Source organism: Staurois parvus, unplaced genomic scaffold (assembly GCF_062004578.1).
Source record: "Staurois parvus isolate SC_StPar_1 unplaced genomic scaffold, SC_StPar_1.0 ptg002333l, whole genome shotgun sequence".
Taxonomy (NCBI): Eukaryota; Metazoa; Chordata; class Amphibia; order Anura; family Ranidae; genus Staurois; species Staurois parvus.
Window position 1 is genome coordinate 4014 of NW_028320129.1, and position 24396 is coordinate 28409.

Genomic DNA, 24396 nt, shown 5'->3' on the forward strand with positions numbered 1-24396 from the left:
TGGATTTAAACATTAGAACTTTATTTACACATGTCAGAGACAGTCAGTATAGAGAGCAGGTGGCCTGAATACAAAACATGTTTGTAATTGCTCAGCTGTTTGTCCCAAAAAGAAGAGCCCCAGCCACCTCCTCCATAATGTTCCACCATTTCTAACAATGAGCAACTGGGGCCCATGGAGGCCTTCTAAAGGAATGGAGGAGCCACCAGTGGAAACTCCTTACCACGAGACCGATTTATGAAAAGCAATACAGTTACCCATAGCAACCAGACTGAATCAAATGGTAGCCATGGGCAACAACTCCACGTTTCATAAAAATTGGCTCCACCACCAAACATCTCAATACAAAGCCTATGTTCTACCCATGCAGACTGATCTTCGGCGCTGTATATATAAACACTGATTAAAAACACACCCCATAATACATGCAAACCAGGTTTACTCCAACATAAAAAAAAAAAAATTCCAACATGGTAAAAAAAACTTTTGGAATAAAAACTGATGCAGCATCAGTAATAAAATTGGATTCATCCTCCACTCTCAAAATTGAGAAAGTTAAAATAAAACATTGCCGTGCACACGATAAGCCGAGTCATCCTCGAATACCGCGTCTCCGGAAGTCTCAGTGCCAGGATGGCGCTCTGCATTCACCAATAGGCTGGTGACACCCTCCCCCACCCTGCCGCCATCTGCAGGGCAAACTCACAAAGCTTTGAAAGAAAAAAAAAAAATTCTGGAACAGTGGTCAGTCTCTGGTTCAGTTGGTGACCTCTGAGGTGCGTCTGCTCCAGGCAGTTCATCTCCGGTCTGACCAAATACACAAGCCTGACCCTCATTTCCCAGAAATCTGTGCAAATCTGATGGCATCTGGAGCATTGTGACAATATGGCGCCACCTTCTCCCGCTCAGCAGGACGAACGCCGCTTGATGTCCCCTCATAGCTTCTTGAGGCGGCTGTACAGCTCTCGCTTGCTCCGCTCCCCGGCCCAGGTCCGGCTTTTCATGCGAAATCGCCGCAGGTCCTCTTTGAAATCTTCGTGCAGCATGGGCCGGTAGCTCTGGGGCTCACAGAATGACTGTTGAGAAAGATGAAGACCATGAAAACCACCGATGGGACAAATGAAAGATTTCCATTTAAAAAAACGGATAAGGGCATATCTTACAGGATGGATATCCAGCCAACAGTGGAAGTTCAAACAAACTTTATTGCTAGTAAAGCAAACTCACAAAAGCAGGATGGGACACACCACTCACTCCTATTATGCTTTTCTCCCCCGTAGCAGCTTGGTCATGAAGGGGAGAACTTCCAATGAGCAAATGGCCACATTAAACATACCCGGTCTATCAGCGAATTCAATACGTTCCTCTTTTGACCCAGCTACTACAGGTGGTAACCAAACTTCACTCAGACTCCCACCTCAACTCTCGTCTCCTGGACCCTGTTCCCTCAACTACTACAGCCTCTATCCTACGCACCCTCACACATTACAGTGGATGGAAAGATGCAAAGAATGGAATCACCAAAACAGTCCTCTTCACTCCTCCCAAGGCCTCCTTGCTGTCTAGCTCTAGTCTCCTCACCAGGACTTCTCCAGAGCCTCATTGTGACAAACCGCCCCTTTGTGATAACATTTTGCCCTGTTCAGGTTTTATCCCTTGCCACGCGGTCTTGCCGTTCTCCCCTTGCCACGCGGTCTTGCCGTTCTCCCCTTGCCACGCGGTCTTGCCGTTCTCCCCTTGCCACGCGGTCTTGCCGTTCTTTTTAAAGCTGTATATCTTTAGCAGCAGTTATGTAGACAGGCATTCTGCACTGTTTGTTTAGGGCAGGAGTAGGCAACCTGGACTACAAGTTCCATCATGCCTCTGCAAGTCATAGCTGTAATGGTCAGTTTTGTCATCTCTGTAATGCCTCATGGGAAATGTAGTTCCACAACAGCTAGAGAGCCGCAGGTTGCCTACCCCTGATTTAGGGGAATGTGAACTTGTAGTCTTTCACTTCTCTAGATTTCATACTGTGCTGATTGCTGTTGTGTTGAGTTTTGTTGTGGGTGGGGAAAACTAGGTGCCGGACTGTCTGGTGGGGGTGAAGGGGGCAGGGATTACTGCCAGGATGTGCAGTATATACTGAACTGTGTTCAATAAAGATTCATTCACCCTACAAGAAGTTCCGACTCGTGGTTTGGGATATCGGGGAAGGATGTCTTTGAGCTCTAATACCACCTTGGCAGAGCGCTGGAAGACTTGCAGGACAAAGGGGACCATTGGCTGAGACGCATCGCTCCGCACGAGGAAGCCCAGGCAGAACAGTTCCACCACACTCATGTCCTCTGGCTGCTGCAGCATTTGGGTAGAGGGTTCCAATGTCACAGCACCCCAGTGTACTGCAGTCCTAGCTACATTTTCAGAGTCTCCAAATTTGGAGCACACACAGTTAGGTCCATAGATATTTGGACACGGGCACAATTTTCACTTTTGGCTCCGTATGCCACCAGAATAAAATTAAAACAAACCAATCCAAATGAATTTGAAGTGCAGACTTTCAGCTTTAATTCAAGGGGTAGAACATAAAAATCAAATAAAAATTTTAGGAACTGCTATTATTTTGTTGATAATCCTTTACTGGCAATGACTGTCTGAAGTCTGGAACCTATGGACACTTCCGAAGACTGGGTTTCCTCCTTTCTAAAGCTTTGGTCATGTCCATGGGTTCCAGACTTCAGGCAAAGCATCAGAAAGGAGGAAACCCAGTCTTTGCCTGAAGTCTGGAACCCATGGACATTTCCAAAGACCGGGTTTCCTCCTTTCTGATGCTTTACCAGGCTCTAACTGCAGCTGTCTTCATTTCTTTGTGGGTCTTTCTGCCTTTAGTTTTGCCTTCAGCAAGTGAAATGCAAGCTCAATGGGGTTGAGATCAGGTGATTGACTCGGCCATTGCAGAATATTCCACTTTTCCTTCAAAAGCTCCTGGGTTGCTTTTGCAGTGTGTTTTGGATCATTGTCCATCTGTACTGTGAAGCTCCATCCAATCAACGGTGCTGCATTTGGCTGAATCTGGGCTGACAGTAGATCTGTGAACACGGCAGAATTCATCCAGCTGCTTCTGTCACATCAATAACCACCAATGACCCAGTGCCACTGGAAGCCATGCATGCCCATGCCATCACACTGCCTCCACCATGGCTTACAGATGACGTTGTGTGCTTTGGATCATGAGCTGTTCCAAACCTTTTCCACACTTTGTTCTTCCAATCATTCTGGTACAGATCCATCTTCATTTCATCCGTCCAAAGAATGCTTTTCCAGAACTTTAGATTTTTTGGGCAGTCTAATCTGGCTTTTCTATTCTTCAGGCTTATGAATGGTTTGCACCTTGTGGTGAACCCACTCCAAAGACATGCTGGTAGGTTAATTGGACCTTTACTAAATTGGTCCTAATGTGTATGTATGAATGTGAGTTAGGGACCTTAGATTGTACACCCCTTGAGGGTTAGGAACTGATGTGAATGTACAATATATATGTGTAAAGCTCTGCGTAAATTGACAGCACTATATAAGTACCTGAAATAAATAACCCTCTGTATTTGCTCTCGTGAAGTCTTCTCTTGATTGTAGACTTTGACAATGATACGCCCACCTCCTAGAGAGTGTCCTTCACTTGTCTGGATGTTGTGAATGGGTTTTTCTTTACCATAGAGAGGATCCTGCGATCATCCACCACTGTTGTCTTCTGTGGACATCCATGCCTTATGTTGCTGAGCTCACCAGTGCGTTCTTCTTTCCTCAGAATGGACCAAACTGTTGATCTGGCCGCTCTTCATGTTGCGATCTCTCCGATGGATTTGTTTTGTTTTTGAAGCCTTACAATGGCTGGTTTCCCTTGCATGGACAGCTCCTTTGAATGCATGTTGTAGGTTCACAACAATAGATTCCAAAATACCACACTTAGAATCTGACAAAAATAGCCCTGCCACCTTCCAGAGGTTCAGACTTTCCTCAGAACCCATCCAACGATACGGCTGGGCATCGAAATCAGTGACGAGAAGATGGCCTCTAGTCCTCCAAGGGCATAGAGAGGAGTGAAGCGCCATCATTACGTCACTTCTGGTTCCAGCACCATGTAAAGGCTTGTTTGATCTAATGCTTTAAAATTGCAGAGGAAAGATGCGGGGCCTGGACTCCAGATCTCTCCATAAAGAGGACCTGCCACTGCTTGTTTGCTTATTTCTAAAAAACTAATCTAAATATATTTATATAAATGTAAATTCTCTTAAAAAGACAGTAAAAATTATAACAAGAAAACAAATTTTTAAGTACCTCCGTCCCCCCCGTGCTCACAGTGGAGCATGCATACGTAGGCCATGCCCACATATGTAAACAGCGTTCAAACCACATATGTGAGGTATCACCACGAACGTCAGAACGAAAGCAATAATTCTAGCACTAGACCTCATAACTTTGAACTGGTAACCTTGTAGAATTTTTTTTTTTTTTTTTTTAGTACTGTAGTTTGGAGTCATTCTACCAGCATGCACAATTTTAAAGCATGAAATGTTTGGTATCTACTCAGCATAACATCTTTCACAAAAAAAAAAAAATTTTGTTACATATTGAGTTTTGTTTTCTTATTCATTAAAGTGTTTAAAAAAAAAAAAAAATGCGTTTGAAAAACATTTAAGGAAAAAAAAAAAAACAAAACAAAAAACAACACACCACCATTTCAGTTTTGGCCAAGTGCATCCTGAATTTTCAGTTTCGGCACCAGAATTTTTATTTCGGTGCAACACCAATGCCTGTGTTGGAAAGAGATTTCCCCAGCAGAGGCTGCAGCTGAAAGGACTTCTATGGTGGCCTCAGACAGAAGTTCTGCAGCTCATTCAGCTCTGTCATGAATCTCACCTTACACTTGGCGAAGAAGTCTTTGTAGCCTCCAGCCAGGATGTAGAGCTCGGGGTAATGCAAACTTGGATACTCATTCATGTCCCGGTCCTTCTCACGGAGGAACTTGCACCTGCAACCAAAAGGAGACACTGAATGAGACGAGGAGCAACTGACCGACATCAGGTAGTGAAAACCAGGAGATTTACACCACAGCCGTTACCCGCTTCCCAACCGCCCGCCATGGACTGCAGCTCCCCAACTGCGGGCACAGCAGAATGAAGTTCCCGGTGATCATGTGATCGCTATGCGATCACATTGTAAGCAAAGCTGTTCTGAATCGATCTCATTTATAAGAGCTCTGGTTCTTCCTAGTGAGTTGTGATTGGGCCAATCACAGCACCCCATGTGACCAGTTCTAGCTACAGATCACCATCTTGAGCTGTCAAACTCAACTCAATGACTGTTCAAGAATGCATTAGATTCATGATAGCAAGCTTTGCAGGAGAAATAAAGATAATTTCTCCTGAAAAGTATATATTAACCTCTTGCCGTCCGCCTGCTGTTTATAAACGGCATGGCGGTGGCAGTCCAGGGTCGGGTTGCCGTCCATAAACGGCACCCGCCTTTTCTAGCTGTGCGCGCTCCCTGGGAGCGCGCACCACCGCGATCCGGTGCCCGCTGTGTCCTCCGAACACAGTGAAACACCGATCGGACGGGACCTCTGTACGAGGTCCCGATCATGTGATCACGGATTGGCCAATCAGTGATCACATGCAAAGTAGTAAGCAAGATGTCACTTGTGACATCATTGCTTACTACGTGTGAAATCTGTGAATGATCACAGAGGTCACATGGTACAAGGCTATTCACACCAGCCTTGTACCATGTGACAAGCTGTGACTACTCACAGCTCACTCAGTAATTCTCAATGACTGCAGGAATGCAGACAGAGAAGGAGAAATGATTGCTTTTACATCCTATATGGATGTAAAAGCAATCAGTAAAAAAAAAAAAAAAAAAAAATCTTCATCACCCTCCACAAGTAGTACAGTGTCACCTTGGTGACAGTGTACTGCTAGGGTGACAGTATGTAAAAAAAATAATTATAAAAATAAAATAAAATTTAAAAAAAGGTGTTTAAAAATTATAATTTTTGGTTATAAACTAATTTGGATTTTTTTTTTTTACTAAAAAAATAAAAAACGGAATAAATTTTGGCTAAGATTTATGATGAAATATTTATTTGCAAAATTTTATTTAAAAAAAAAAAACCACTTTTTTCAAAATTTTTGAACTTTCATTTACATAGTAAAAAAAATAAAAATCCCAGCGGTGAATAAATACCACCAAAATAAAGCTTTATCTGTCTCAAAAAAATGGTAAAAAATTCATATGGGTACAGTATTGCATGACCGCGCAATTGTCATTCAAAGTGTGATAGCGCTGAAAGCTAAAAATTGCCCTGGACAGGAAGGGGTAAAAGTGTCCGGACAGGAAGTGGTTAAATATCTATCAAATAAATAAAATAAATATCTATCTAATAAATAAAATAAATATCTATCAAATAAAATAAATATCTATCAAATAAAATAAATATCTATCTATCAAATATCTATCAAATAAATATCTCCCTGATTACCACCACATTGTACTAGTCAAAAACAAAAATACAAAAAATTAAAAAGGTTTTTTTAAAAACTACTTGCCAACCGCTTACCCGCATTTTGTGGGCAAGCAGCAGCTCTTGGCAAAGTGACGCAATCTTGTGTAGCTTCCTATTTTGGGGTATGAATGCACCTGCGCCCCCACCCCCCAGTCAGTCCAGGTAGAGAGGAGAGAACATGGCACTGAGTAAAAGCGCTACATTTTACATGCACACACGGTCGATTAGCACATTTAACCCTTTGATCACCCAGCAACATTAGTACAGTGTGAGTATAGAAAACATTTTACTGATCCCTGTATCCCTGCCACTAGAGACATCAGATATCAGGGTTATTCCACATATATCCATGGCATGCATGAGCAATAGCTCATTAAAGTGACAACTTTGTGTGCAAAAACAAAAATTTACAAAAAATAAAATGTTACATGGACTCAACATGCCTCTGCAAAATCCTTGGGGTGTCTACTTTCCAAAAAAAGGGGTGTTATGGGGGGGGGGGGGGGAGGTGTTCTGCCCTGGCATTTTAGCACCTCAATAAATGCGATAGGTGGTCAACAAAAGCCACATTACAGTTTTTTTAACCAAAGACATGTAGCAGAATACGTTTCAGCCTAAAAATTGAGGGAAAAAAAAAAAAAAAAAAAAAAAAAAAAAAAGTTGATTTCTCACTTCTGGTTATAAATTAAAAAAAAAAAAAATCCATCTTTGCTTATAGCACAAAAGTAAAAAAACTAGGTGATCAAATCCCACCAAAAGAAAGCTCCATTTGGGTGAAAAAAAAAAAAAAAAAAAAAGTGCCTGGTCAGGAAAGGGGGGGGGTTAAATCTTCTGGAGGGCAAGTGGTTAAAGGATAAGTTCACCATTGGTATTCAGCCATTTTTAGGGTGGAACATTTAACATGTTCCTATAGCCACAGCTGCCACCCCTCTGACAGATAATAGTTCTGTGAATGAATGAACTACAAGTCCCAATCGCCTTAGCGGCTGTCTGCTGCTTGTAGTTTTCAATTAGCTACCCCCTGCTGTTTTCCTCCTGGGTAACTGCATCTCTCCTACCTCCACTCCTAACTCAAAATCGCTTTCACTCCTGTTATATTCAGAACAAATGGTGTATTTATATTTGTGTGCATGCTGAGCAGTCCTCACCTCCAGTTGCACCCAGTTTACGACTGTAGCCTGGTTCCTATGAGACATCCCCCCCTATTCATGTGAGCCTTATCAGCTTCTAATTGGGGTGGAGTTGAATGCTCATTTGAGCATCTCCCTATAAATTTAGATCAGCTCATGGGGGGAGATCTCTGATGGGGGGCACAGTCTCTGATGGGGGTGCTGCTTCTGACGGAGTGCGGCTTCGAAAGAGTGCGAAGCAGTTAAACACAGCAGTTGAACTAAAGCAGGAGAAAGACACAACAGCAAGAAACTCTACTGCACGCTGGACAGACTGCAAGGAAACACCCCGGGAAACATCTTACATGCCTGAGACCCACTCCGTGTACCTTTATATAATACATCCCCTCTTCATATTACTATCCTCTGTTCCCAAATCTCATTTCTTTACCCCTCTACTCCACCCCAAAACTAGCACATCTCCCCCTCATTGCTTTCATCTCCCTACTACTGCTCTCATCACCCCCCAAAATTCCTCTTCTACTCATTTTCCTCTCCTCCATTCCCAAAATCCATTCACTATATCCCTCTGCTCCTCCTAAACATTTGTATATTGTGTCCTCACTGCTTCCCTCACCCCTCTATGGCACCCACCACCTCCTCCTATTATTCCACTCTCCCTCTGACCCCAACACCTCCACTAGGAGTTTCTCACGCTCCTGCACATCCCGCTCCCATGCCACCTTTCTCATCCTTCTCCTCCTCCTAGCCGCGGGAGACATCTCCCCGAATCCTGGCCCTCCACCACCTCCCTCACCCGCACAACACGTCCTACTGCAACCCCCGCAACCTAGTATCTGTCCCCCTGCTCCCTAAAATCTCCCCCCCCCCGTTTTCATGTGCACTCCTGAACGCCCGATCGGTGTGCAACAAGCTTACCGCCATCCACGACCTCTTTGTTTCCCTCAACCTCCTAGCGATTACAGAAACCTGGATCCAGCCCACTGACTCTACCTCCCCTGCTGCACTCTCCTACGGAGGTCTCACCTGGACCCACTCACCCAGGCCTAACGGTCGTAAAGGTGGTGGGGTTGGTCTGCTCCTGTCACCGCAGAGCACCTTCCGAGTCCTCCCAAACCCCCCTCCCTATCCTTCTTCGAGGCCCACTGCGTCCGACTATTCTCCCCAACCCCCCTGAAGATTGCTGTGATATACCGGCCTCCTGGATCCATAACCCGCTTCCTGGATGACTTCTCCTGGCTACCCTTCTTCCTCTCCTCTGAGCTACCCACCATCATTCTTGGGGATTTCAACATCCCTGTCAACCTTGACAACCCGGCCACAGCCCGTCTCCTCCACTTAACCTCCTCCTTTGCACTTGCACAGTGCATACAATCCACCACCCACTCCGACGGTAATATCCTTGATCTTGTCTTCTCCAACCGCTGCGCTCCCCACAACCTCACTAACACCCCCTTCCCTCTCTCTGACCACAACCTGATCACCTTCTCTATCTCCTCGTCCTCCAACGCCTACCCCTCCAAATGTCACACTACTACCAGCCGTAACCTCCGCAACCTTAACCCTGCCCCCCTCCACTCTGCAGCTGATCAACTCCATGACAGCATCCTCCCCGTCCTGCCCCGACTTGGCTATGACTGCCTACAACAACGCGCTGTCAACAGCCCTTGACTCACTAGCGCCTTTAACCACACGCAACACCAGACCCCGACCGCTCCAGCCCTGGCAGACTGATCACACCAAAACCCTCAAACGACGCAGTCGTGCCCTGGAGCGACTATGGCGCAAAACAAAATCCCAACAAACCTTCACCCGCTACAAATCTGCCTTCCGCACCTACACCTCCTCCCTCCACGCAGCCAAACAAGCCTACTTCCTGACCCTCATCAAGGCCCTCTCCTCCAATCCTCGCCGACTCTTCTCCGCCTTCAACTCTCTACTCTCTCCACCCCCCCCTCCACCCAGCACATCACTCACTGCCCTTGAGATTGCCAATCACTTCAAAAACAAGATTGACACAATTCGCAAGGACATTGCCGCAACTCACACGCCCTCTCAACCCGTCCCCTCTCACACAGCTACCCCCTCATCCCCCCTCCCCCTCGACATTACCCGCAGGGACTTAGTCACTGCTCAAACTCCCTCCAACCCCGTTCCCCCTCACTCAGCTACCCCCTCATCACCCCTCTCCCACGGCCCCACCACTGCTCTGACCTCCACTCCCACCCTACATTCCTCATACTGAAGCTCCCCCAACACTCCACACCTTTGACCTTACTACCATCAAGGAAGTCTCCAAGATCCTCTCTGATGCCCGCCTCACCACCTGCCCCCTCGACCCTATCCCCTCACAACTCCTACGACCTCCCTCCATCCTACGCTCCCTCACCCACATCTTTAATCTCTCCCTCTCCTCCGGCACTTTCCCCTCCCCACTGAAACATGCACACATCACCCCCATACTTAAAAAGCCCTCCCTGGACCCCAATGACCCGAACAACTTCAGACTCATCTCTCTGCTCCCATTTACATCTAAACTCCGAGCGCCTCGTCTACACCCGCCTATGCTCTCACCTCAACAACAACCTCCTCGATCCCCTACAGTCCGGCTTCCATCCCCTACACTCCACCGAAACCGCCTTACTCAAACTCTCCAACGACGTTCTAACCGCCAAAGCTAATGGCCACTATTCAGTGCTCCTACTCCTTGACCTCTGCGGCCTTTGACACAGTTGACCACCCCCTCCTCCTCAAAATACTACACTCCCTCGGCCTCAGAGATTCTGCTCCCTCCTGGCTCTCATCCTACCTGTCACAACGCTCTTTCAGCGTTACCTATAATGCTACCACCACCCCCTCACTCCCCCTCTCTGTTGGGGTCCCTCAAGGCTCTGTCCTTGGGCCCCTTCTCTTCTCCATCTACACCTCCTCCCTTGGCCAACTCATACACTCTCACGGCTTCAACTACCACCTCTATGCCGACGACACAAATCCATCTCTCAACCCCCCACCTCACCCCCCTCGGTCTCAGCCCGAGTCACACACATACTGAGCGACATGTCAGATTGGATGTCGCTCCACTTCCTTAAACTGAATCTCTCCAAAACCGAGCTCCTTGTCTTCCCCCAGCCCGAACCCCACCCCCCATTGACTTCTACATCACATCCAACAACGCCAATATCAAACCCGCCCCGCAGGCCAGAGTACTTGGTGTCATTCTGGACTCCAACCTATCCTTCCAGCCCCAAGTCCAATCTTTAACAAACTCGTGCAGACTCCACCTCCGCAACATGCAGACTCCACCTCCGCAACATCGCCAAAATCCGCACGTTCCTAACCCCAGAAACCACTAAACAGCTCATCCACTCCCTCATCATATCACGACTCGACTACTGCAACTCCCTCCTCACTGGCCTGCCTCGCCGCTGGCTATCCCCGCTTCAGTCCATCCTGAATACGGCTGCCAGACTCATCCACCTTTCCAACCGCTCCATTTCCGCCACCCCCCTCTGCCAATCCCTCCACTGGCCTCCACTCAGTGTCCTCCACCCCCCTCTGCCAATCCCTCCACTGGCCTCCACTCAGTGTCCTCCACCCCCCTCTGCCAATCCCTCCACTGGCTTCCGATTGCGCAACGGATCAAATTTAAAATCCTAACACTGACGTACAAAGCCGTCCACCATACTGCCCCGAACTACATCACTGACCTAATATCCAAGTACCACCCAACACGCACACTCCGCTCCTCACAAGACCTCCTCTCTAGTTCCTTGGGCGTCTCCTCCCATGCCCGCCTCCAGGACTTCTCCAGGGTGTCACCCATCCTCTGGAACTCCCTTCCCCAAAACATCAGATTATCACCTACTCTCCTCTCCTTTAGGCGCACCCTGAAAACCCATCTCTTCAGGGAAGCCTACCCCACCCCCTGCTAACTTGCCGACCTCCTCCACTCTTCCTACCACTCCATCCCCCACAGCTATCTCCTCCTGTACCACCATCCCCTCCCTCCTAGATTGTAAGCTCCAGGGATCAGGGCCCTCGATCCCCTCATGTTTTGCATTGTATTGGTATTGTTCCGTCACATGTTCTGTCCCCCTTTGTAATGTACAGTGCTGAGTGAACTATTGGCGCTTTATAAATACTGTACAATAAATAATAATAATTGAATCTTCCTGTCAGTATATCTGCTTGACTGCACACCCCATACACCCCCCACATATTCTGACAGGTCTGCAGGAGACCTGCATGGCACCAGCGATCTACTGAGCCCCGGTGCAATGCTTTCCAGGCTCCTGTAGTCAAAATGCACATTTTTTTTGCAGGTAAAAAGTGCATTTATTATTTTTGCCAAAAAGGTGAACTTCTCCTTTAATGCTACTCACTGAAGCGCTACAAAAGTGTATATAAACCCAAGAAGATGTATATACAGTGTGGCTTACTAGAGCCAATCGGCCAAATGGACATTGCCTCAGTGGCCAATAAGTTCCCAACAGGTGGTGGGGGTCTTGGCACCAAAGTCAGGTCAGAGGGGCACACAAAGGATTAAAAATTCTAGGTACCATTTTCTCATTCAGGGCCTTAGACTTGACAGGGTCCCTTTATTCTCATGCAGGACGGTTGTGGACAGGGGAGCGGTTATGTGACATTGCAGGAGGGAGAGGGAGAAGACAGGCGGACATCACTCACATTCGTGGTCCACGCTCGGAGGAGAACTCGCAGTGGAAGATGATGATCACTCGTTTGGTGCCATCGGGTTTTATGGGGCTCTTCAGCAGGTGGTCCTCCAGCTCCTTCTCCATGTGTAGGTTGATGGCACCCTGTAAGAACACCCGGCACAGGTCACATGAATGGGCAGCCATTGTGGGGTTACAAGCATAGTGTACAATTGGACTTCTCCAGAATATTCAGATGGGGTGACGGCATTACGCTGTGATGGGTGGTTGTCAGCCCAGGGCAGGTTTTCCTAGGCAGGAAACACTAGATACCACCCATGTGTAAGAACTGAAATCCAGGGAGGGCCGGCTAAGGGCCATCAGGCCGGGAAGAGAAGTCACCCTGCCAACCCTTCTCACCAGTCATGATCATCCTGCATTGCATAGAGATACACAGAGATCAGAACACTGGATCTAAAAATGGGGGTAGATCGTGATCTACCAGTAGATCAGTCTGGGCTTGCTGACCCACCATCCCAAAGCACTAAACAGAGTGCAATGCAGAGGGACTACTTGTAGAGTTGGGAGCAAGAGCCGCATACGATGCCTCCTCTGTAGTGCCGGCTCCTGTCCCAATGCAGTGATACCACCTGCACTCCACCTCTTATCCCAGTGGTCTCCAGAGTGGTGCCAGCAGCAGGAAAGATGATCTTGAAATCCATGTGAAGCAATACACTGGGTATTATAGTACAGAGCTGCTTTCACACTGATCTGCTGCGGTTTCCCCACACCACAGGTGCAGTGTATGAGATTGCTGCACTTAGCCACAGACTTCAATCATATCCTGCGGTTTGGTGAACCTTTCTGCATCTAATCTTCGGAAGGCATGAGTTTTGCTGCGCTTTCAGAAAGTGCACCACACCTGCAGGATATAATTGAAGTCAATGGCAAAAGACAGCCAACACAGGAAAGTCACAGATGCACTGAACCCGCATCAGTGTGAAAGCCTTATGGGGGCTCATTTACATTTGCAGTTTGGTAAAACCCCCATGTGTTTTTACCACCCCTGCCACAATCACACCTTTCCAATATAGAAGAAAAATATATTTTTCTCCTAACCCTCTTGTATTGAACTGTATTGTATTTTCTCCCTTTATATTGTAAAGAGCTGAGCAAACTGTTGGCACCATATAAATCCTGTATAATGAATTTGAAATGCTACAATTTTGGCCGTATTCAATATATTTTTATATATACTGTATGTTGAAATGCATTTTATATATTACAAAATATATGAAATTTAATATATTTTTAATAGATTTCTGCAGATTTTTTTTTAACATAAGTCAATTTGAACATTTGTAAATGGATTCCAAAAATGTAGATTTGTAGCTTTAAAAAGACAGTATTTGAAAAAAATGTAAAAATATTTTATATTTCCCGCTGTACAGGATCCTTTGTGCGATGTCCCGATCATGTGATCACTGATTGGCCAATCAGTGATCACATGAATAGTAGTAAAGAGGTCACGTCCTGACATTGCTTACTACCTGTGAAATCTGAATGATCAAAGAAGTCACATGGTACAGGGCTATTCACAACAGCCTTGTACCATGTGACAAGCTGTGACCAATCACAGCTCACACAGTATTTCAATGGCTACAGGAATGCAGCCAGAGAAAAATTGCTTTTACACCCATAAAGGCTATAAAAGCAATCAGTGTAAAAAAAGAAAATCTTCACCACCCCCCACAAGTACAGTCACTGACACCGTACTGCTAGGGTGACAGTATTTAAAAATGAAAAATTTGGAAATGTTAAAATTTTTGGGTAAATTGGGTTTTTTTTTTACTAATACATTTTGGCCAAGATGAAAAAAGATTTGCAAAATTTTATAAGAAACACTTTTCAAAATGTTTAGACTTCATTGATCTAGCAAAATAAAAATCCCAGCGGTGAATAAATACCACCAAAATAAAGGTTTTCTGTCTCAAAAAATACTAAACAATTCACATGGGTACAGTGTTGCATGACCACGCAATTGTCATTTGACGTGTGAAAGCACTGAAAGTTGAAAATTGGCCTAGGCAGGAAGGGGGTGGAAAAAAAAAAAAAAAAAAAAAAAAAAAAAAAAAGTAGAAAAATAATTTGGTAAATTTTTTTTTTTTTTTTTTATTAAAACACTAACAGGGTGACAGTATGTTAAAAATAAAAATGTAAAATTTTGAAAAATTGTTACTTTTTTTACTAAAGATAGATGAATACATTTTGGCCAAGATTTATGAGGAAAGATTTGTAAAATTTTATAAGAAAAAAAAACTTTCATCTATATAGCAAAAAATAAAAATTCCAGTGGTGAACACCAATATAAGTTATCTATCTAAAAAAAAATTCATATGGGTACAGTGTTGCATGACTGCGCAATTGTCCAAGTGCGATGGCGCTGAAAATTGGCCTGCTACTGAGTCAAATGCTTCCAGAATGCTGCCGAGGCTTACGGTAATCGGTAAGTTTCAGCACCATGGGCTGAACAGAGTCATAAAACACGCCGTGTGCAGGAAGGCGGCGTGTAACCCGGCATCTAGAGTGCCGTAGCTCAAGTGTGACCCCCGGTTCACATCTGTGCGGGTGGTGCCACTGTGGATCCGCACAAAAACCTGTGCGGCCGCACCACCCGCAGAGAATTGCGGACCCGCGGGTGGATGCTGTTAGTTCTAATGGCACACCGCACGCACTAGAACCCGAGGTTCCCCTGCGGGCTGCGCTTTCCAAAGTAGTGCAGGGACTGCTTTCCTAAGTGTCCTGGGCACAGGAGTCCAAATGAATGGGCTCTCATGCCTGAGCAAAACACGGCCCTCACAGGAGTGAACTTGGGGTACAGCAGTGGAAGACTGAGCACCCTAAAACACCAACGCACCTTGATGTGACCGCCATCGTACTCGTAGGGGTATCTGCAGTCAACAACGAAGCAACGCTGAAGGAAATGATCATAGTGCCCGTTTATTATCTTGACCATCTGTGAGGAACGAGACAAAAATGAGCCCAGAACAGACCGGTGTCAGCAGGCAGGGCCAAGGACAGTCAGAAGACAGGACTCACCATCTCCGAGGTGATGTATCTCAGCTCCTGGTGTCTCCCGCTGATGGTGGGAAAGAGGAAGACCTGGGGAAGGAATGAAGACCGTCTCATGACATGACCCAAGCAGAGGCGAATTACCTGCTCATCACACCGCTGGGTAGGTACCTTTGAGAAGTCTCCAATCAGATCCCTTTGGTCGCCGTCAAATATAGTTTCTATGGTTTCTCTGGAGAAGGATTTCGAGCGAACCATCTGTGGATGTAGAGGGAGAACACTCAATATCTCAGATACGGGAACATTTTCAAGGCATTGTGGGATTTACCAAATCTGGTGCAGCTCTGCGTAGTAACCAATCAGCTTCCAGGTTCCGTCAATGAACAAGTTGAAGTCCAATTGGTTGCCATGCACAGCTGCACCAGTTTTAGTCAGTTGACTCCGTGTCCTACACACCTTCTCAGCTTCGTGGTCATCCGTCACCTCGTACATGCTGCGCCGCCTCTTGATCTTCTCCGGCATGTCTCCTTGTACCCGCTCCGTCCTCTTCAGTGTAGGTCTGGCCACAGGAAACTGCTTTGTTGGGGATTCGGATTCACAACACTGCAGAGTCACAACAGAGTTCAGTACAAGGATTCTACACCAATCAGGAGGGAAGGAAACAAGTCTAGGGTTCACCTACTCACCAGTCCCGTGCTTCTTATAACCAGGGGAGCGGTCAGGAGACTGGCAACGCCAAAAGGGATTTCCGGCTCTGTCTGGAAAGGAGACCAGGAACAAAGTTTTATTATTCAAAAAAACACACAAAAAAACACACTTAGGAAATTGCAAATTTCCTGTACTAACAGTGATTAGGCTGCACCGATAATCAGGGCCCTGGTCATCAGTGTAAATCTCCCTTCACAGTATAGCCAGTTATTGGTTCTCTTTTCCTCATGCTGTGACAGCAAGCTCTGATCGCAGCTAATCACAGGTCAAGGGCCAAACACAGCAGCCCTTTACCATGTGATCAGCTATGATTGGACACAGATCACATGGTAAAGGGCCACCATGACTGGCCCTTTACCTCGATCTGTGATCAGCTGTGTGACACAAAGCGATCATAGAGTACGCACCTGGGTTCCGAGGGGATGTCAATAGACGACCCCCCCCAGAACTGGACAAGCACGTTTGTAGCAGTCTGTTGGCTATAGCACGGTCAGCAAGTGGGAGGCGGATGGCTGACAAAAGCCCAGGTGCCAGGACACCATTTCTAGTTGCCATGTGACCTGCGATTTGTCGAGCCCTGATTTTGTATATATTAACCACTTTCCATTGTTAGAGGGGGGGGGTGTTTGAAGGAAAAAAAAAAAAAAAAAAATTTAATTTAAACCGCCTTACAATTTTTAGTGGTGCACCGAAATGAAAAATTCTGGTGCCAAAACCAACAGAAAATTCAGAATGCATGTGGCCTAAAACAAAACATGTCTGCGTATTTGGGGGTGGGGAGGCTCCAATTTTTTTTTTTTTTTGTATTTCTCTACTTTCATGTATATAATTTTTTTTAACTTATTTTATTGCCATCACATAGGGGACCAATAGTCCCAATGAGTGACAGGTCCTCTTTGTTGGGGGGCAGCAGTGTATACAGTGAGGGAGTAATGTATACAGAGGCCAAGTAATTGGCTGTCACTATATATCGGTGCCGATTTTTGAATGCAATTGCTGGCTTTTCTCATTTTTTTCATCACTATATCTCACAGAATTAGCCGTCACTTTCCCTGGAGCTAAAGGAAATGGTTTAGCTGGGGGGAAGCGACAGCTGATTCTGAGCTATAGTTAACCGCAGGCCGCCCAGCCACTGTACATATACGATGGCAGGGCGGCACTCACAGGCAAAACCACGTTTTAAAAACGTGTGTTTTGTAAACAAATAGGAGGCGCGCTGCCGCCCTATTTGTCCTGTGGATCACCGCCGTAGATGTCAGTTGCCGGGTCACAGCTGCGATCGGCGGTAAACTGACAGAGAGCACAGCTGCAGTAGCTGTGCTGTCTGTCACCTCTCTGTCAGCTCGAGGATGAGCTGATCGAGAAAGAATAGTTTCTCTCTTGATCAGCCTTGTCCCACCCAGTACACACCCCCACCCCACCCCCTAGTAACACTCCCCTCACTCCTATAACCCTTCCCTGCTAAATAAAGTTAACCCCTTCCTCCCCAGTGCTATTAGTACAGTGTCAGTTTTTTTTTTTTGCACTGATCACTGTATTAGTGTTTTTGGGGATGTCAGTGACCCCAAGTCAGTACCCCCCAATGTCAAAATGTCCGCCGCAGTCCCGCCATAAGTCCCTGATCGCCACCATAATTCGCTGATCGCCGCCATTGGAAAAAAAAAAAAAACCTAAAAATCCCAGTATCTTTCCCGCCATTTGTAAACGCTACAACTTTCACGTAAACCAATTAATTTACACGTATTGGGTTTTTTTTTTTTTAGCAAAGACATGTCGCAGAATGCATTTTGGCCGAAATTTATGACTAAATTTGATTTTTGCATTTTTTTTTTACTGGACATGTTTTATAGCAAAAAGTCCAAAATATTGTTTTTTTTCCTCAAAATTGTCAGCCTTTTCTTTTTATAAGGCAAAAAAAAAAAAAAAAAAAAAAAAAAAAAACCACACCACACAGGCGATCAAATACCACCGAAAGAAAGCTCAATTTGTGGGGGGGGAAAAAAAAAAAAAAAAGTAAATTTCATTTATGTACCGTATTGCATGACCGCGCAATTGTCCATTAAACTAGCGCAGCGCTGTATAGCAGAGAAATGGCGTAAATTGCAGTATCTATACCATAGTTTGTAGACGCTATAACTTCACACAAAGCAATCAATATACACTTATTGGGATTTTTTTTACCAAAAACATGGAGCAGAATACATTTTGGCCTAAATTTATAACCAACTTTGAGTTTACTATATATATATATTTTATAGCTGAAAATAAAAAATATTGTTTTTCTTCAAAATGTTTGGCTTTTTTTGTTTATAGCGTGAAAAATAAAAAAGCGCACAGGTGATCAAATTACACGGAAAGAAAGCTCTATTTGTGTGCAAAAAAGGACGTAAATTTCGTTTGGTTGCAGCGTTGCATGACCGCGCAATTATCAGTTAAATTAGTGCAGCGCCAAGTAGCAAAAAGAGGCGTGGTCATTAAGGGGGGTAAATCCTCAGGAGCTCAAGTGGTTAAAAAAAAAAAAAAAAAGTAAAAAATTTAAATAAACAAAAAATAGTTTTGGGAGTTTTTGCATCTTCAGGCCAAAAACCACAACAAAACTCAAAACCCAACAAAAGCACACGTGTGCAAAAACAGCTCCGGCAGCCAAGTTGTTAGAAGCGACACGCGTCTTGTGGCAGACATCCATTGGTATGCCGGTCAGCACAGTCTCACCTCTGTATCCTCTCCATCCAGCATATCCAGGAAGCCGTCATCACTGCTCTCAGTAGTGGTGGAAGTGCAGGAAGATTTCCTTACGAACGGCAGGTCACAGGATCGAATCTCAAAATCCTTCCCCGGTGAAGAAAACTATGGAGAGAAAAAAAAAAAAAAAAAAAGTTAGGTCAACTGTAAAAGTGAAGATAAAACACCTAGCAATGTTAGCCGTGCCTAGGCAATACCGGGAAACTCACTTTTATCCACTTCCTAAGAAATACAAGTGCACTTCCTGTGCCTAGGCACTCCTGATCTATATCATAACTGTACATCTGCAGTGTGAGATCCAATCAATTGCTGCCTCTCACTGCTAGTCTCTCATTTGATGATGTCACTACTGTGCTGCTCACGGTTCTATGCCGGGGACTCTGCCATGAGGATACAATGCATAGCCTCTGCCACCTCTACGTGGAGAACATGGCAGGTCAGTAAAAGCTAAAGGATCAGATGTTGTTGGGAGCCTACTGGCTAGTGACCAGGGGTGGACTGACCATTTGGAAACTCGGGCGCTGCCCGAGGGCCCAGGGTCAGTAGGGGGCCCCATGAGATGCCCCAGGTACCTTTTTCATAAGCTTTTTTCAGTTTGGGCAAGGACACAGGGGCCCCATTATCCCCTATTGCCCGGGGACCCCATGAATTGTCAGGCCGCCCCTGCTAGTGACCCCTTTTTTGTGCACATCTTCCCCAGTGCAGGTAGTTTTAAATCAAAACCCACGACACAAGGACAGTTCCCGCCAGAGTAGCATCAGAGTGAACAGGCAGTATTATTCCCGACAAAGGCTGCAACTTACCATACACGCCGGCGCCGACTTTTGCCTCTGTACCAGAACTTCCTTCCCACTAGCATGACACCGAGGTGGCTCCATGCCTCTGAAGCTGGGCCTTGCTGGCAACTTGAACTGGAAGGGCTCCTGAAAGACACAAGCGATTGATCAATGTGCTTTACCGGGGCCAAGTCCGACACGGCAGACTGAAAGTAACTGGAGACAGCACTTTGCACCGTCCCACTGTGCTATTGGGAGGGGGGGGGGGGGGGCAGGCCATGTATAACAAAGACACCTACATTGGCAGATCAGAAAAGTTTTATTAAAGCCGAATTGTAATGTACGCTTATAATCCCTTTGGTTCGCCCGCCCACTCGATCAAATTTTGTTTTTTGTTTTTTTTTATAACAAAAGGCCTCTGGACACCAAGTGACTGCTTGGAGCTTTCTGCTGTAGTTTGTTGTGGCAGGAATGGCTAACTGGGTCCTGTAAACATGGCGCTTGGAAGAGAAACAATCCCTGGCAGCCATGTAGACTTGCATACTCCTTCCTGCTGCTCACTGTAGACTGTTGTGCAATCAGCTGATCAGTTCATTACAAGAAGCTAATCAGCAGATTTCACACATCTAGAGAATGAAGGAAAAAAAAAAAAAAAAAAAAAAAAAAAACACAGCATGCCATGGGTGCATTTCCTCCAGTTTTTTGGAGCAGAAATTCAGTGAAAAGCTGAGAGGCGGGCCAGTACAGTAAGAGCATGGATTATGACTAACGTAGTTAAAACTAGGAACCAATTAGGTTAAGCACAGTACATGTGCCTGTCCATCTCCCCCCAAAAGCAAGAGGGTTACTTCAAGGGATTTGTATAGGCATGGCCAAAATTTTCCCATCCCTCCATATCACAGAGCAGCATTACCACCCCCAACATCTTTGTGCTCAGATGCAACTGATTTATACATGCCCCCAGAACTACATCTCTCAACAAACCTTTCCCTACATGGTACATGGACAAGATCTTGGGAATTAGGGCAGCACCATTATTTTGCTGAGTAAGAAATGCAGGCTTGCGGAGAAGAACCATGTGGTAGGAAGAGTCAGTTCTGTACCTCAACAAAGGGGTAGGTAATGGGGTTGTAGGTCAGCAGAGGGGTAAGAATAAGGGAACATCGTAGTCCAGGAGACAGGTAAGTATAGGGAAAGTTCTGTAGTCCAGCATGCAGATCTGCCAACACTGCTTGGGTTTTCAGTGCAGCAGAGACGGAATACAGGAAGTAAGCTGCTCACAATGTTTTGTACCTGCAGCATTTTTAATTTTTTTTTTTTTTTTTTTTTTAAAGGATAAAGTTCACAAAAAAAAAAACCAAAAAAAAAAACCACATTTTCTGCAGGAAAAAAAAAAAGTACATTTTTTTTTTTTTTATTTCTTTCAAGTACTTAACCACTTGCCTATTGGGAACTTATACCCCCTTCCTTACCAAGCCAATTTTCAACGCTGTCGCACTTTGAAGTACAATTGAGCAGTCATGCAACACTGTACCCATATGAAATTATCATTTTCCTCACAAATAGAGCTTCCTTTTGGTGGTATTTAATTGCCACTGGGCGGTTTATTTTTTGCTCTAAGCAAAAAAAAAAAAAAGTTTCTATTATAAAATTTTGCAAATAGGTAAATTTTTCTCCTTCACTGATGCGCGTTGATGAAGCAGCACTGACAGGCAGCACCGATCATCAGGGCACAGATAATCAGTCCCCTGATGATCGGTGCCGACAACCGCCGGTTCTCGGCAGTACTTTCCTCATGCTCTGACAGCGTGAGGAAAGGGCAGCCGAGAACCGGCAATTGCATTTCCCTGTGATCAGCGTGTCATTGGACATGGCTTATCACGTGGTAAAAAGGCGCTGTGATTGGCCTTTTACCACATCACGTGATCAGCTATGTCCGTAGGACTCAGCGATCACCGGGGGCGCGCAGGAGAGTGCGCTCTGGCAGGACGTCATGATGCTCTCCCAGAACTGGCCGGCTGAAGTGCAGCCGTCATTCGGCTATCTGTGGTCAGCAACTAGTTAAATGACGCCGTCAATGAACGCAGCGCTTTACATATATATTGTACATTCACATCAGTCCCTAACCCTCAAGGGGTGTACAATCTCAGGTCCCCAACTCCCATTCATACATACACATACTGGGGCCAATTTAGACAGGAGCCAATTCACCTCCCAGCATGTCTTTGGAGTCATTAGAAGCCTGTACAGTACTGCATCAGCAATCAGCAGATGTTGGGTGCAATCTCAGGCTCCTGCAGACTGTCAGTGTAGCTGTCCACTCATCCCTCGTACAGGCAGGCAGTTACTGAATAAGGAACAATGAAACACCTAGAGAGCCCATGAGCACCCCTTAGTAGTTCATTGAGAACAAGCGGTCAGCCGTAATGGTAGTTGTAGTACTGCCATTCACAGAACTCAACGAACGACCTGGCTGGGTGGAGACTTTATTTAGAAATTGTGACAGTGGGTGCAGGAAGGAGATCCCCGGCCTGCTGTCCCAATGAGGACCCAGGTGGAGGGGCTGCTGCATCAGTAACATGTCACATCCCTGAAAACAGATGTAGCAGGTTATAAAAAGGGGAACTTATCCTTTAACTACTTCCCAAAGGACAGCTACAGCGCCGTTGTATAGTTCTAGGAGGTGCATGGACGTCCTCCCAGAACATGACCCCTGCACTGCCCCAGCTGCACGCACTCAGCGCCGCCAGTGATTGCTGTGTCCTACAGACACAGCTGATCACGTGATGTGGTAAAAGGCCAATCACAGCGGTCTTACCATGTGATCAGCCATGTCCAATGACAGCAGATGACCAGTAAATACAGTTGCCGGTTATCGGATGCACTTTCCTCACACGGTCACAGCATGAGGAAAATACTGCTGAGAACCGGCGTTGTCAAAGGGATCGGCACTGATGATCAGTTCCCCCCAGTGCAGCCCATCCGCGCCGCCACATCAGCTCCCCCCAGTGCAGCCCATCCGCGCCGCCACATCAGCTCCCCCCAGTGCAGCCCATCCGCGCCGCCACATCAGCTCCCCCCAGTGCAGCCCATCCGCGCCGCCACATCAGCTCCCCCCAGTGCAGCCCATCCGCGCCGCCACATCAGCTCCCCACAGTGCAGCCCATCCATGCCACATCAGCTCCCCACAGTGCAGCCCATCCATGCCACATCAGCTCCCCACAGTGCAGCCCATCCATGCCACATCAGCTCCCCACAGTGCAGCCCATCCATGCCACATCAGCTCCCCACAGTGCAGCCCATCCATGCCACATCAGCTCCCCACAGTGCAGCCCATCCATGCCACATCAGCTCCCCACAGTGCAGCCCATCCATGCCACATCAGCTCCCCCCAGTGCAGCCCATCCATGCCACATCAGCTCCCCCCAGTGCAGCCCATCCATGCCACATCAGCTCCCCCCAGTGCAGCCTATCCATGCCACATCAGCTCCCCCCAGTGCAGCCTATCCATGCCACATCAGTTCCCCCCAGTGCAGCCTATCCATGCCACATCAGTTCCCCCCAGTGCAGCCTATCCATGCCACATCAGTTCCCCCCCAGTGCAGCCTATCCATGCCACATCAGTTCCCCCCCAGTGCAGCCTATCCATGCCACATCAGTTCCCCCCCAGTGCAGCCTATCCATGCCACATCAGTTCCCCCCCAGTGCAGCCTATCCATGCCACATCAGTTCCCCCCCAGTGCAGCCTATCCATGCCACATCAGTTCCCCCCCAGTGCAGCCTATCCATGCCACATCAGTTCCCCCCAGTGCAGCCTATCCATGCCACATCAGTTCCCCCCCAGTGCAGCCTATCCATGCCACATCAGTTCCCCCCCAGTGCAGCCTATCCATGCCACATCAGTTCCCCCCCAGTGCAGCCTATCCATGCCACATCAGTTCCCCTCAGTGCAGCCTATCCATGCCACATCAGTGCCGCCTCATCAACGCACATCAGTGCAGGAGAAAAATTACATTTGCAAAATTTTTAATAAAGAAAAATTTTCTGTTTTGTTTATAGCGCAAAAACCCAGCGGCAATTAAATACCACCAAAAGAAAGCTCTATTTGTGTGAAAAAAAAAATAAAATGTCATATGTGTACAGTGTTGCATGACCACGCAATTGTCAGCGTGCGACAGCACTTAAAGCTGAAAATTGGCCCTGGGCAGGAAGGGGGTACAAGTGCCCGGTAGGTGAGGGGTTCGAGGTATAAAGCATGAAGTGTGCATTTATTATGAATAGCATCTCTTATTTTGCACTTGATCATTACAGCATTGACCGTCGTACATTTTCTTTGTTTTCCGAGTCGCCCAGATGAAACACTTCACAGTCCAAAGATTCCGACAGGTTCCGCCTGAACGTAGGACCACTTTGCTGCAGAAGAGGAAAAAAAAAAAAAAAAATGGAAGAGAACATTAGAGGAGATTCAGCAGGCACAGATCATTCTATCATTGGGTTGAAGTGTTCAGCAATTGGTTCAGCCGCTCTCAACCTTTTCAAATGCAGAGGAACCCTTGACACAACTTTCCAGTCTCAGGGAACCCCGGCTAAAAATGACTTTATCTACAATTCATGATACATTCGTGATGGTCAGAGGTAAGAAGGCTTCTTAGGAAGACTTACCCCCTTACAGATTGCTAAAAAGATCAATGATGTCAGTGGGAACTTACCTGGGGAGGCAAAAATTGCTCAAGGAACCCCTGGAGGAACCCTGGTTGAAAGACTGAATTCGATGC

The 24396-nt window shown here is 46.3% G+C and overlaps 1 protein-coding gene across 1 annotated transcript; it reads right to left on the reverse strand.

The window, feature by feature from the left end:
- Positions 1–24034, reverse strand: LOC149431239 (M-phase inducer phosphatase 1-like; the record flags this gene model as incomplete). Its single annotated transcript, XM_089665768.1, has 11 exons — positions 1–1076; positions 4897–5008; positions 12358–12488; positions 15241–15339; positions 15423–15485; positions 15567–15653; positions 15852–15998; positions 16082–16153; positions 18816–18950; positions 19649–19768; positions 23948–24034. Coding segments are annotated over 11 exons (1194 nt in total), but the record flags the coding sequence as incomplete, so codon positions are not given.
- Positions 24035–24396: the final 362 nt, after the last annotated feature.